The sequence below is a fragment of the Saccopteryx leptura genome, chromosome 6 (genome assembly GCF_036850995.1).
Source record: "Saccopteryx leptura isolate mSacLep1 chromosome 6, mSacLep1_pri_phased_curated, whole genome shotgun sequence".
Classification (NCBI taxonomy): domain Eukaryota; kingdom Metazoa; phylum Chordata; class Mammalia; order Chiroptera; family Emballonuridae; genus Saccopteryx; species Saccopteryx leptura.
The window spans coordinates 163,310,954-163,326,793 of NC_089508.1; the positions used below are offsets into that span (position 1 = coordinate 163,310,954).

At 41.4% G+C, this 15,840-nt stretch overlaps 1 protein-coding gene across 9 annotated transcripts in view; it reads left to right on the forward strand.

Moving 5' to 3' along the window:
* Nucleotides 1–10,042, forward strand: part of LOC136376626 (protocadherin alpha-4) — a 282,610-nt gene extending 272,568 nt beyond the window's left edge. For all 9 annotated transcript variants that reach the window (XM_066342814.1, XM_066342816.1, XM_066342813.1 and 6 more), the window contains exon 4: nt 8,057–10,042. In XM_066342814.1, the coding sequence (XP_066198911.1) occupies nt 8,057–8,367 (311 nt within the window). In that variant the 3' untranslated portion in view covers nt 8,368–10,042. The remainder of the gene's footprint in view (nt 1–8,056) is intronic.
* The last annotated feature ends 5,798 nt before the right edge of the window (nt 10,043–15,840 follow it).

Sequence of the window (15,840 nt, forward strand, 5' to 3'; positions counted from 1 at the left end):
AATTGCCCTTCCTAGACCCTGGGGGACTTTAGCAACCGGGAAATAAAGTAGAGAAAACCATATATCCTGAGCCCTGCTGAGATCAAAGAAAAATAAATATAATTATTTTATTTATTTTGTTTTAGCTGACTATGTAGAGCTAGGAAGATTTGAGACTGGCCATTCCAATTTTTGAATCTGGGTTCCTAGCACATGACGTCTTTATACTTTTAACCTAGAAATGGCAGAGTTATTTTGGGCACAAAGCAAGAGCTGTGGCTTTAAAAATATGCCACTGTATTTATCTCTTCTGCTCCAAGATTACTGAAAATTAGCCCAGCTGTGGCCTCAGGCACCAAGCAGCCACAAAATCTTCCAGATCACTCAACCCACCCGAAGCAGGTGAAACGCCCAGCAGCAGCAGCCGCTGGTAGTGGTATCCGATCAGCTTCCCCTTGCCAAGCCTGCCTTCTGATCACACACACTCCATCCCTTTGCAGCTACTCTAGAGATCAGAATGGCAGGCCTGTGAATAGAGCTCAGTTTTGTCTCCGCCCCCATCCGCAAAGCTTCAAGTAAAAAAAAAAAAAAAAAAAAAAAAAAAAAATCTGTTATTGAGCCAGGGAGTTAGTGCAAGAATACTTTTTTAGCTTTATTGCCAAATCCCTCTGTGATTCAGGGCAGATCATTTTACTATAATTTAAGCCTTTGGTTTCCTTATCTATAACATGGAAATCTTTAAAATATATATACATATATAACCTATACTTACACATATAGGTATATGCAAAATGCTTAATAAAGTGCCCAACCCACCATAAGCAATTGATCAATATTCCTTAAGCAAATGAATAAATCTTGTGCTGCTCTGGCCTCACTGACAAGTAAAGTGTAATGAATTGGTACTTTGCACCAGGTACTGCCTTATGTGCTAATTACATTTAATCCTAAAACAACCCATGAGGTGGGTGCTATTGTCTCCTTTACAAATGAAAACTGAGGCCCAGAAATAATAAACTATTTGCTAAATGTCACATAATTTACATGATTTAGCCAGATTTAAACCTAGTACTCTGATCATAGAGCCTTAAAATCTTACAGAGAACAGCAAGTATATTTTTACATTTCTTGTTTCCATAGAAAATTCTTTGCACTGTCACCTGAAGGACTAATATGCCTTGGGGAAATGCTGGCAATGCTAGCCCAGGTGGCTTGAGCTTTCTCCCCCTCTCTCTGATCTAGACAGGATTTGGGTTTCAGACCATGGTTCTCCTGTGTTTTGTAGGCTGTAATTACTCAGATTAACGTTGCCCAATTCATAAAGGATTGAGTGGGGGAGAGGAGGCGGAGCTTGTGCAAGCAGTCCGCAAACCCCACAGATGGCGGGATAGGGGCGGAGGGAGGGAGGGAGCTAGAGATGTTTAACAACCTGGTGTTTTCAGCGGGTTTAATTGCGGATGCTTTCTGCTTTTTGGTCCGGCTGAGCATAATTCTATCATCTTCCAAATTCTGACACGCGCGCGCGCACGAACACACACACACACACACACACACACACACACACACACACACACACACATACACACACGGAGATGGAGAGACAGAGATAGGAGACGGAAAGATGAAATTGTTCCTCAAAGTCAAGGGAGGCTCAAATGAAATCGGAGCTGCTTGCTTGAAAGGCTGCTGTGGCTGGCTCGCGTAGGGCGAGGAGTCAAGGAAGTCGCGGGTGTCCCTGCGCAGAAAGCCAGGCTGTTCACTTGCAAACCCAGAAACTGCAGAGCCTTCTATGCTCTGACTCTTCCCAGGGCAGCCAGAGGCAGAGCATCTATGCCCGAGAACGTGAGGGCCCAGGGAGCTGTCTGGCCGGCCGGAAACGGCCGTAATCATTTAATAGCCTTTGCTGGCTGCGCAAACCTAGCAGAGTGGGCGGTAGGCAGGCTCCTGAGTGCTGCCTGGCAAGATAGTCCCTGGATTTAATCAAAATGATGGGTTTTCTGGAAGCTCTTTATTAACCTTAGCGCCAGAGCCTCAGAGTTGGTAACAAAGGGATGAATGGGGAACGAAGGGGAGGGGCTAAAACCTGCAGACTGAGCTGTGCTTTTCCTGAGCTTGTCAGTTGCACATCCACACCCCTCCCCCCACCTCCACCTCTCCTTTCAACAGATTCTAGCTCACAGACTCCTACCTGCATCTCTGTTTGCCAAACGGTGACAAAACAGATATAATTATAGTAACTGCTACATTTGTATAGTGCTTCAGGGTTTTCAAAGAGCCTTCATATACAAGTCAGGATGTGGAACTCATAACTGGAGGAAGATTGCCTCGATTGGAGTCTTAGGCCTTACCATTTAGTAACCATGTAACCATTGGTTTTCAGTCTTTTTGTTTATAAAACAGACATGGATATTGGCAATATCTACTTCATATGGTTCTTGTGAAGAGCAAAATTCATGTTGTGTGCATGCAGATTGAGTCAGCCCACGCCACACACATAGGAAGGGCGCAGTAAATGTTAACTCCATCCATAACTTTGAAGTAGAGAGGAGGGTCATCACCTCTATTTTATGAATAAGAAAAAAGGTTCAGCAATATTTATGTGCATTGCTCAGGACTATATACTATTAAGTGATAGAGACAGACAGGCCTTCAAACTCAGAGGAGCAAAGCAAGATAAGAGGAAAAGAGTTAAATATCCTCCATAATTCTCCAGCTCATGCCCTTCTAAGAGCTTTCCAGAACGGAACACCCTTGGCTAAAATGTCTTTGTGCTGTTCTGTTAAGGGGAAGTCGGTGTGCATCAGATAGACCTTGTAAGGTATTTTTCCCCGCCAAGAAGGAAGGAACAGGTCTTGGAGCCACGAAGTGTGGTAAGTTCAAAAGGCTTTATTCAGTTCCCCGGACGAGACTCACTGGCCTGGAAGATGGAGGTCAGGAAAATCGCGCACGGAGAGACCGCGTGGGTATATTTAAAAAGGGGTCCCTCTAGGGAGGTCAGGCTAATTTGATGTAGAGAAATCTTACTGGCTGACAGTCAGTCATTTTTTTTCAAGGACTCCTAGGAAGTTTCTTTTGGCGCGCTTGGCTGTGGGCGGTCCTAGCCAAAGTTAGCGGGCCTAGGTTCCCCACGTGACCATCCCTCTATCCACCGACCTTACAGACCTTTCTTGCCTTAGCAGATTATCCAGGGCAGTTCAGAATAGGGGTTGGGGTGAGATAACAAGTCTGGCATTTGTTTCACGATCTTCAGATGTTCCCTGGCATCAGCCTCCAGCCCAGTCATTACCAGTCACTGAGGCCAAACTTCTACCACAGCGGGTTTAGCATGAAAGAGGATACTTGGGAATGTTGCCAAGCACACCCTGGGCAGTGCCTCAGAGAAATGCCTAAAGTGGATTATAAGATTCGGTAAAGTGGACAGTTACCTCCAGAGAGCAGTTTTAAAAGTTGCAGATTTATGTGCTTAAAAAAAAAAGTGTCTGACCTGTGGTGGCACACAGGTTTGAAACCCTGGCCTTGCCTGGTCAAGGCACATATGGGAATTGATGCTTCCCGCTCCTCCCCCAACCCTTCTCTCCCCACACCCCCAAAGTGAATTTTTAAAAAAAGTTTTTTAATGTATGTTGTTTTGATTTTTAAATGTATTCCTATCTGTTGTGGTAGAGAAAAAAAAAAGCAAATCATTTACCATGATGATCTTATTTATTAAAACCTTCCAAACCTATTGGGTTGTAATCTGAATGTCAAGGATCCAGACCTCTGCCTGCTTGATGTATGTCTGAAATCGGCTTCCTAGGCTCTAACTGACTCATTCTTTTGGGTCTTGACTGCTTTTCAGTCTTGTCTTTGTCTGTGAGCTAGGTTCCCGAGAGCAGAGGGGAAAGGGACTTGTGGGAGGTCTCCAGAGGGGGAGGGGAGAAGCACTGAAGGAAAAAACATTTCCTTGATTGAGATTTGCTGGGACAGGCCCTGGGCCAAGGTTAGAGACAGAGATGGTGTGTCTCTTTCTCATCTTCAGAGGGGAGTATCTCCTTGATTCTGCCCCAAAGTCACAGCATTTCATAGGCAAAGCTGGCTAAGGGTTTCAGTTCTCTTGGCCAAAGTGAATGAGATTAAGAAGTCAGTAAATGTTGTTTGTCAGATTCTTAAACTATTATTTCACCTGAATGGGCCTTCAGGGGTGTTTGCTTACACACCAACCAGAACAGGACGGGTCTGTGAGGGATTGAGGAAGCTCTTGTTCTGCTCTGCAGAGGCTGATATAAGGAGAATGCACCTAAGTGGCTGTCTCGTTGCTTCTTGGCATTTTAGGCTGAGTCAGACCCAACCAAGGCTCCCAGAAAAAACTGGAGAAGCTCAAAGACATGTAAAAGAAGCTCATTAACTCTTAGCGGCCCTGCTGTGAAGGGCTCCCTTGGCTGACAGGCTCAGCCATTACTGTTCCTCAATCCTGCAAGATAAAGAAATCTCTGAGCTGGGCATCTCCAGATGGCAGTCCTGGAGGCCTCCTGCAGAGTCTGGGCTGCGGCTGGAAGGAATTTCCATCCCGAGCTAAAGAACCGAAGAGTGGTATGGAAACCCAGTTCTCCTGGAAGCCAAATAAAGCAGACGCTTTGGACTGCATTTCCCACTTTTATCCCAGCCTCTCAGGGTCAGGACCTAGTGTTTAAGAGGTAAACAGCCAGATTCTGGCTGAGCTCAACTGCAGATTTGATTAGCTCAGATGAATCAAAGAAAGTAGTCTCAGAGAAAAAATATTGATTGCCTTCTGTCCAAAGAGCTCTAGTGTCAGTCACCTCTGCCAGGGGAAGAGTTGTGTAGGGAAAGCGGTTTAGGTGAGAACAAAAGTTTCTTACTCCCTTTCCCCACAGCCTGCTGGTACTTGGACTAAATTGTAACATCCTTACCCTGCACCACAATCTTTAATACATGTAGTTACTCATATGAGATTCCATTTATTGAGCTCTTACATGGTGCCCAAGTCAGGCTTAGCATGTTACCCACATTACCTCTTTGTCTTTAGAGACTCCCAAAGCGCTGTCACATGGAGAGTTGTGAGGTCTGCTGAAGAGTGAGCACCTCTGTCACTTCTCCCATCTGGCCTTTTGTTCATTCATCCAGCAAGTATTTAAATACCTGTATGAGCCAGGAATTGTGCTAGACCCTGTTTATACAGTGGAGAATAAAACACATCAATTTTGTGCCTCTGTGAAGACAGAGGTGAGGGGGCACTGTTTGGTGAGGATGGTTATAGAATACCTCTCTAAGGAGGTTACATTTAAGCACAGATTTGAAGGATGGGGAGTCATGCTAAGCATGGGGGGGAGATCATTCTAGGCAAAGAGAAACCATATGTGTACAGATCTTGAGGCAAAAACAATTCCACGAGGTGTTTGAGGAACTAAAATAAAGTCTATGTGGTTGGAGGACAGTGGTAAGAGAGAGACTTGTAGGTGAGATCAGAGAATAAAAAGTATCAGTTTATTGAGGGGCCTTATTATATACCATGTTAAGGAGTTTGAGTTTTTGATTTTTGTTGTTTTTTTTTTTTTTTTTTGAGGCAGTAGAAGGTCTTTGAATAATTTCAAACAGGGGAGTGATATAACCTGATTTCTATTTTTTAAAAGGATTTTATTGTATTATGTTATACTTCAGTTTTTTAAAAAATGGAGAAAGATTTGAAAGAATAAAGATGGTTGGCTAGTGTTTGGAGGGTTAGAGGAGGCAAAAGTAGAAGCAGGTTGAACAAGGAAGAGGCTATCATTGTAATTCACACATGAGATAATGATGTTCTGGGAAAAAAGGTAGTAGCAGTGAAAATGCGGAGAAGACAAAGCCAAGGTGTATTTAGGAGGCAGAAATGACAGATCTTGATATATTATAATGAAAAATGAGGACTGGAGACACATTAAGCATGGCTCTGAAGTTCTGGCTTGAGCACTGGGGTGAAGAGAGTGTCATCTGTTGAGAGTGCAGAGACTTAGAAAGGAATAGATGACAGAAATCATAAGTTTGATTTCAGATTTATTTAGTTGGAGATACCCATGAGACCTCCAAGAGGAGATACCAGATAAGCAGTTGGATACATGAGATCAGAACATAGAGAGATATGGGCTTTAAATATAAATTTCTATCGCACCAGCGTATTTAGACAGTGTGCATACCCAAGGACATGGCTGAGATCCCAAAATGAGAAAGTGAAGAGAAAGAAGAGAAGGAAAGGCTAGAGCTAAACCCAAGGAAGCTCCAACGCATGGATAATGAGGATCCTACAAGGAAACTGACAAAGAACAAGCAGAGGGAAAGGTCAGAAGAATGGATGGATAAAGAACTCATAAAAAGAAGTATTTCAAGATGGGGATGATCCATGCTGCAGAGAGATTCAATAAGATGAACGCTAAAATGTGACCACTGGCTTTGGAAACAATATAATTAGTGCACTCAAACTGCTGCAATCGAACATAAATGGTTTATCTGGCGGGACTTTTCATGACTCCAGCAAAAGAGCGGTGTCAGATACATGAACACTGCTGTGATGTCAAAGGCTCCAATGTCAAGGCCACTGGAGTTACTTTGCCAAGACAGGCAATTACTCTCCCTCCCCAGCTCTGACCTCTACTCTTGTAGAAGTCATTTGTATACTTTATGGTGTGTCTTCTGACTAGACTCTTGGGAAAGTTTTGCATTTAAAACCCTTGTGGATTTGTAATCATTTTCCCAAGTCTCCATGCAAATTTTATCTCACCTCTGGAATTTCCTTTGACTTTCTCAAGTATAATTAATAATTTTATTCTCTGGATTCCCATAATACTTTACATGTACCTTGGTTATTGCAGTTATCTAATTGGTTTATAATTGCTTGAGTGTATGTCCCGACTAGAATGTAAGTACATTGAGGGAAGGGCCTGAGTTTGGCAGGTAAGGTTGGCTCCCAGTGCTTTGCCCAAACAAGACAACTTTACAACAGCACTCTATCCTCTTATGCTATGTAGTATCCCTCTATTCCCATCTCCTCTCTGCTCCATCGTACCACCCCTCAAGGTTATTATAATAGAATTAGGATCAAATACAGTTAACCCTTGAACAATATGAGTTTGAACTGCATGGGTCCACTTATATGTAGATTTTTTCAATAGACACTACAGTACTATAAGTGTATTTTCCTCAGTGTTTTTCTTAATATTTTCTTTTCTAAATTAATTGTAAAAATACATTATACAATACATATACAAAATATGTGTTAATTGATTGTTTATGTTATTGGTAAGACTTCTGGTCAATAGCAGGCTATTAGTAAAGTTTTTTGGGAATCAAAAGTTATACATGGATTTTTGACTTGGAGGAATTGATGTTTGGTGCCTTTAACCCACATGTTGTTTAAGGATCAACAGTAATTAATTCAGCTAAATTTATCTTTTGTTTTGGACAGAGTAGATGTAAAAATATATTTGTTGCCAAAGTTCTCTTGAATTTATTCACTAAAAGTAAAATATTCTGATTTTTTTTACACTTACACTATATCATATATCTCTAGTTTAAACTTCTTTTTCCCATTAGCTGAAGCTAATTAAAACATTTGAAGTGCAAGTGCAGACAAGGGTTCTAAAGTCCCCTGGAAGTTCACAGTTTGGGGGCATCGCTGAGATGGTGCAGCTGCCTTTTAAGTTATCATCATTATTGAAACCTCTATTTAAAAAATTTTGATGGAACTTGGAGACTCCAAAGGTCTTTAGATTGGCTTGAGAAACAGTACTTTTGTACCTGACATCAGGTGAGATTCAGGTATCTCAGTTTATGATTACAACACAAAGCATCCCAGGGTATCTCTCATTGTAGAAAGGTTTAAAAAAGAAAGGCAATAGCACTAATTGCTTCAGGAGGTGCCCTGTTCACAGTAGCTCTTAGGACCAGTTTTCTTAGAGCAGGTTTTCTTGTTTTTTTGGTATGTGTTCTTCCTTTTTCTTGGGGGCCAGGCCAGGCCTTTCTGGGGGCCAGCTTTTCTTATATTCAACCCACTAATGTGGCCCAGAAGGCATGTGTGCACTCTGTTACTGACATGTGATGTTTTGTCTTTCAGAACCAGAGGCAGGAGAGGTGTCCCCTCCAGTGGGTGCTGGTGTCAACAGCAACAGCTGGACCTTTAAGTACGGACCAGGCAACCCCAAGCAAGCTGGCCCCTGTGAGTTGCCAGACAAATTCATTATCCCAGGATCTCCTGCAATCATCTCCATCCGGCAGGAGCCTACCAACAGTCAGATTGACAAAAGTGACTTCATAACCTTCGGCAAAAAGGAGGAGACCAAGAAAAAGAAGAAAAAGAAGAAGGGTAACAAGACCCAGGAGAAAAAAGAGAAAGGGAACAGCACGACCGACAACAGTGACCAGTGAGGTCATGTAATGGAAACAAGCCACTTAGCCAGTTTTTGTAATAATGGCAACTCTCTCCCATGTAGCAACTCCCTGCCCCTTTCTCCCGTCCACATGAGCCCTCCCTGATAGACTTCAGAAATCTGCAGAAGGTTCCCTGTGTCTGTCTAGATCGCATTTAACAAGTTTTGTCTTAAAAGCTTTACTAAGTCTGGTGTTAACTCTCTCTTTCTCTCTCTCTCCACTCTGCCTTGCTTTCAGACCCCAAAAAGCAGACCTAAGTTTCCTTTCTCCTCTGCTGCAAAGGAGAGGCTTCCCAGCCCCGCCAGTGAGAGGTTGGACTCTCTGCCCAGTGCCCCAGAGATCCTGTCTTGATGACACTTGCAGGGCAGGCTGAAAGGTTTTGAGATTAAGCAGCCTGGGTATCTGTGGCCACTAGGTATGTGTGGCCGCAGAAGGTATGTGAGCGCCAGATGCTGGCTGGGATGGGCCAGATCAGACAAGTCGGTGCAGGGAGGATTGGAAAGCACAGGCAAATAAACAGAGGGACTTACCCATCTGGAGGGGAAATGCGAAACTTAAAAGAGACCAGACTTTCTAAATCTTACAACTCAAGAGATGGTGGCCACCCTCTATCAGACAACACTGCCCTCACTGACAGGCTTTCACAGTCCCTGAAGTCTGTGGGCTGTGCTGCTGTTATACTGGAAATCTCTCTGAATTGTATCTACAAGCCAGTAGCTCAGTGTTCAGCAGGGGGCCAGCCAGGGCAACAGAAGCAGATCTGATGTGTTTCCTGTACATGTCCTTGTGCTCACTTTATTAAAAATTCTTTTGCACACAATGTTTATGAAAAGGCCAGATCCTTTTCCAACAACACATATGCAAAAGCGAAAGCAAAGAAAGAAAACCCCAACACCTCACTTTATGCCGTTTGTTGTTTGATAGATTTATTTTAAAAAAAGAGAAAAATCTATAACTATAAATCTTTAAAGAATTATGATGAAAAATCATTCCCCTAAACTCTCCTCAAAAGTGAGTTCAGTCTACAGCCATTTCAATGCCCATTGCTGCTACAGAAGTGCTTTAAGAGAATTGCCTGAAACATCTGTATTATACCGGCCACCTGCCAACCACAGCTTTACTCTTTCAGGTCACTCTGGGGCTGCCTCTTGCATGTATTAATGACTAAATGAAAGGATCTTTCTCTCTCTCTTTTCTAAGAAACAATTATGTGCACTTTGAATACACAACCTTCTCTAGCCAACTGTATCAAGACCCAGAAATTGAAGAAAAATGTTGTTTTCTCATCCACACAGTGAGCAGACTTTGCAGTCCTCTGATTTTGTGACTTGTCTCGGTGTGCTAGCTCACACCTTCCCTTTGGTTTCATTTACCTTTTCTCTAACACTCTGAATTGCTAATCTTGCTAACACCTATGATGTTACCTGAGATCAATCTCCCATATGTATGCTGTATGCTATGATAAGACTCCTGAAATATACTTACTCTGTGCTTGTGTATGTGAATGTTAATGCAACTATTACCTAGAGTGAACTTTAAGCTTTATTGTTGAATGTAAATTCCATCATATTTCCTTTTGTACACCTGTGAAGAAGTGAAGTAGTGTTTTTTTAACCATTGTTAATCAGCTTTTGTGTATGTAAGACACAGTAAAACTTACTTCTTAAATCAAGATACCGGTGATTCAAGGAATTTTATTTATGGTCAGCCAAGAGCTGTCTCTTGCCAAGACTCCTGCTGGCAAGGGAATGGATAAAGCTGTTTTTTTCTAGTAACAATTCTGGAATGAATACTGAAGATATTCCCTGAGGGTATGCAAGCACAAAATTTACCAATCTGACCTCTTTCAAGTTGCAGAATACTTTGAAATTCTAATGCTGTCTGGAATATCCGCTCAGAAAGAAAAGCCAAATTCACTGTCACCTTAAGTAAGAAATTTTAATTTTGTGGAAATGTACAATCTAGAAGTTTGAGTAATTATATTATAATTTAAAAGTTAACATAAAAGAGATAGGAGTCTGTTATTAAGACAAAAGCAGTAAATCAAAACAAATTTGTTTTGTCTACCTTTAGCTTCATTCTCCCATATTTTGAAGGGTGTGTAACTTCAGCTCTGCAGGTTTGCATGGGGTAAAACATGTTGCCAACACATCTGAACCATTGCCACATTGTAGATTGTGACCATTTTGCCCCACTGAAACCCATGTATCTGACCTTACGTGCCTTTTGAATACTAGGAGAATCGGGCTAATTTATTAATGATGGTAATTCTAATGTATCTGTACAGCACTTTTTACCTTTGCGAAGTGCTTTCCAATCCATGTTAGTTACTAGTTATTACAGCTGTAAGGATAAAACACGTCATGTGGATTCATTTTTAATTGGTGCTATTGGTATTTCCTCTGTTATTGCTAATAAATGGAAAATGGTGGTATGAAAGAAATGGTGGTCATTTCTAAGTATAAGAGAAGGAGAAATAGAACACTGACTATCCTTAGCTGTTATTTTTGAAGAAAGTTGCAGCATGAATCTTACCGTATCACTCCTTGGCTATCTCCCTGGCTTTTATGTTCATTATTACTAAGGCACAACTCCCAATGGAATCAAGAGTCAAATGCCACAGTATTACTCAAATGGGCAGCCGGAGGTTTCCAGGTCACTTTCCACTACACTATTTCAGTCTTCTCTAGTAAGAATTGCAACAACCCAAGTTTTATCACTAAAGCCCTCCAGTCATTTTGTTTATTATTTGTTTAGCCCTTGTACCTCTCTAAAATTAGAACAACAAATGAAGAACTTTTATTGGGTACAGTGTGTGTGCCAGCCACTGTGATAGGTACGTCCAGTTCATGGTACATAGTCTGCAACAAATAGACTGTCTTTTCCTTCTGTAGTTAAGTTTTCATGAACACAGGCTTTAAAGCAGTGGTTCTCAACTGGGAGCTGTCTTGCCTCTCAGGGAAAAACATCTGGAGACATTTTTGTTTTTCTGTACTTGGGGGAGAGTTGCTTTGGGCATCTGGTGAGTAGAGGCCAGGGATGCTGCTAACCACCTTCTAGTGCACAGGACAGCCCTCCACAACAGAGAATTTTCCAGCCCAAAATGTCAGTACCAAATTGAGAAACCTATACAGATAGACGGTATAATTTGTTGAATCCATTTAACATTTAGTTTAGGATACAAGTAAACTAGGACTATTCCAGGCAAACTGGGATGCATGGTGACTCTATAGCTCTGTCACATACTATATAGTTGGGGAACCTTGGGTAAGTCACTACTCTGTTTTTCAACTTCAGTTTCACCATCTATAACATAAGAGTAATTCTAGTAAGGACCTTATAGATTAGTGGGGAGGAATTAGTGAGATAATCTCGAAAACGTTTCAGGTGTCTGGCACAACATAGCATGCTCAATAAATAGTCATCATTATTATTAATAATCCTTTTCTCCTTACTTCTTTTTCACAGACTATTATACTCAGGATATTTTCTCTGTAGATTAAAATGTAAATGAGAGAGGGTAAAATAAGTCATTCTAGATTTTGCAACAAAAATATTCTTACCCCTTCACTTTTTTGCTTACCTCTGAAGGTAAAGAAGTCAAATCAGTGTCAAAACTCTTTACCTATTTCTATTATAAATAATAATCAGGTCTCTAAGTAAGTGGTCAAGTGACCAGCCTATTTATAGCTCTTCCACATCAATAATCAATGGTCTGAAATCCAGGGACCAAAGAATTCTGCATGTTCACATGAATAAATTTCATGTGAGCCCAAGTACAGCAGCTTAAGAAGGAAAGAGAAGAGTCACCTCCAACACTTCTTTTGGCAAATGAGCAAAAAACACCCAAAGATCCACAAACCTGCCTACTGCCCTACAGCTAATCAAGCATAACCCAGATTCCATCTTTTTAAAGGATCAGGCTACTTGATGTAGGGGTCACATGTACAAAGCTTAGGATTTACTCTTTAGAAGCATTACAATTCATCTAATTTTATTATTATTAATTTTGAGAGAGGAGACAATTCATCTAATTTTAAATGTTGAAGTTCCCCAGTGAGTGTTCAAAGCCTTCCATGGCTGTTGGCTTTTAGTCTCCTAGGTAAGATTCTAAATTTCAGGATTTCATAATATCATATTTTATGGTTTCTAAATTCAAAACTCATTTTTTTTTTTTTTTTTGTATTTTTCTGAAGCTGGAAACCGGGAGAGACAGTCAGACAGACTCCCGCATGCGCCCGACCGGGATCCACCCGGCACGCCCACCAGGGACGATGCTCTGCCCACCAGGGGGCGATGCTCTGCCCCTCTGGGGCATCGCTCTGTTGCAACCAGAGCCAGTCTAGCACCTGGGGCAGAGGCCAAGGAGCCATCCCCAGCGCCCAGACCATCTTTGCTCCAATGGAGCCTCGCTGTGGGAGGGGAAGAGAGAGACAGAGAGGAAGGAGAGGGGGAGGGGTGGAGGAGCAGATGGGCACTTCTCCTGTGTGCCCTGGCCGGGAATCGAACCCAGGACTTCTGCATGCCAGGCCGACGCTCTACCACTGAGCCAACCGGCCAGGGCCCTCAAAACTCAATCTTAAAGCACAAATGTAATTGATTAAACACTCACACAATTCTAGTGGTAAATCTAGATTTTTAAAACCACCAAAACATCATAAAGTGTGCTAAAAAGACAAATAACTACAGATATACGGGGGTCCTTGGGTTACAACAGTCTTGACATATGACATTTTGAGTTTACGATGCTCACTCCCATAAAAACTTGAAAAATTTGAGAAGTGAGTGTTTCAGCTTACACTGTTAGCGTAGTACTTATGGACTACATGGGTGAACTAGTTTGGTTGCGCGTGACGGAAGAATTCGCAGTACAGTGTACAGTACAGTATATTTATGTCCTTTTCCTTTTTCTGTGGCTTAGTTGTGCTTTTATGCTCTAGATCAGTGTTAGTCAACCTGGTCCTTACTGCCCACTAGTGGGTGTTCTAGCTTTCATGGTGGGCAGTAGCGGAGCAACCAAAGTATAAATAAAAAGACAGATTTAATTCTAGTAAGTTGTTTTATAAAGATTTATTCTGCCAAACTTAGCAAAAATCTGACATAAAGTACTTGGTAAGTAATTATTATTATATGCTTTAACTTGCTGTAACTCTGCTTTATAAATTTTATTAAGTAAAGTTACTTCCCTACTTTATAAATCACCATTACTGTGGAACTGGTGGGCGGTTAGAAAATTTTACTACTAACAGAGATACAAAAGTGGGCGGTAGGTATAAAATGGTTGACTACCCCTGCTCTAGATTATGATTTTACAATTGTGTTAGGATAGGTAAGTGACTTAGGCTAGGGTGTGTTTCTACTTATACCAAAATTTGGGTTTATATCACTGTTGTTGGAACGGAACTGTGTTGTAACCCGAGGGCCACCTGTACTTCCCTAATACTTGAAAGCTGGAGAGCTTCCCTAAGAAATGGCAAGTTGGCTGCTCCTTTACCCTACTTATCATCTTTTCATGTGTTTCCTGTCCTTGCAGAAGAAGCTTATCACATAATTTCTTTCTGAATTAGCTGACCGTTGGCTTCGGGATATATAACTTTCAACCTGAGAATGAGAAATCCCTTCTAATTTTATGCGCGCGCGCGCACACACACACACACACACACACACACACACACACATTTCTGTTATGATTAAGAAGGGGACTTTAGTAAACAAGCCTGATGTTACTTACTCTCCATTTGAAACTGTGCCTAAGAGTGGTACCATATATAGCAACCTTATTGTCAGAACTAGCTAGGTAACATGTTTGTTGGATCCCATTTTCTCTTGGGTTTGATCTGTGGGAAAATGCCTGCTGAAACATTACATCTTAAAAGTCTTTTGCCTTAAAAAAAAAAAGTCTGTGAGCTTAATTTAAGCTCCTGTGAGAGAAGCACTGGTAACTTTAGTTCCATAGTAGGGAGTCTAATCTGCATAAAGAAATGAGGGAGACTGGGTCGTGAAAAAATATAAAGCCCAGCAATTTGTGAGGTTATGCACTTACCATGTGACTTGGGCATCATCAGCCCACAAAGATCGTGAACAGTTCAGAAAAGCACTCCACCAGTAGCTGGTCTTAGAACAGAACAGGAAATAAAATTGCCAACCGAAGCATAAACATACAGGAGACTGATTAAACAGTTTCCATTTTTAAGCTTTGCTTTCACTAGCCTGACTTAAATTTTGTGACACTGAATTTTTATTCTAAAAATAATACATGTCCTTTCTTATAAATCAAAGAAGCCAGAGGCATAGAAAGAAAAATGATTAATCTGCTCATCAGTTTCTTTCAATTCTCCTTCACACAGGCATCCAGTGTTAACACAATCAGGTACGTTTTTCCACATCTCTCTCTTCCTCTCTCTCTCCACACACACATACACATGCACACACAGAAACACACACTTCTTTTTTTATTTTATTTTTATTTTAGGTGAGAGAAGGGGAGATGGTGAGGCAGACTCTCACATGCACCCCAACCAGGATCCAGCCAGCAACACCATCTGGGGCTGATGCTCCAGTACTGAGCTATTTTTAGCACCTGAGGCTGATGCCCTCCAATGGAGTTATCCTCAGTGTCCAGGGCATCCCTGGAACCAATCAAACCACTGGCTGTAGGAAAGGAAGAGGGAACTAAGGGAGAGAAAGAGAGGGAGAGAAGCAGATGGTTGCTTCTTCTGTGTGCCCTGACTCGGAATTGAACCCAGGATGTCCACACACCAGGTCGACATTCTATTCACTGAGCCACATACACTTCTTTATAATTAGGATGGAGACTTCAGTCAATGAGCCTGGTACTATTCTTTGAATTTGTGTCTTAGAACGGTATATAGCAACCCTATTGTCATAACCAATTAAGAAAAATGTAGAGAATTAAAGATACCTCATATATAGCTACATCACATATACCTCTCACATATATTATATATATATCATAGCCTGACCTGTGGTGGCGCGGTGGATAAAGTGTTGGCCTGGAATGCTAAGGTTGCCAGTTCGAAACCCTGGGCTTGCCTGATCAAGGTATATATGGGAGTTGATGCTTCCTGCTCCCCCCACCTTCTCTCTCTCTCTTTCTCTCTCTCTCTCTCTCTCTCTCTCTGTCTCTCCTCTCTAAAATGAATAAATATAAAATATAAAAAATTATTATATATATAATATATATCACTCATAGAAGTTTAATTGCTTTCTTCTAAAAATAAAAACAAGCTAATACCATGCTCATTACCCTGAAGGTTCTTTTTTTTAAAACTTACAATAACATGGAGATTTCTCCAGGTCAATTCTAAAGCATTCTTTTGAATTCCCGTACAATTCCACATAATGGCCAGATCATAATGTCATAAGGCATTCAGCTTTTCTTCTATTAATGGACAATTGGGTTACATCCAGATTTGTGCTACTAGAAACAAAAAATAGCACTTGTGTGCA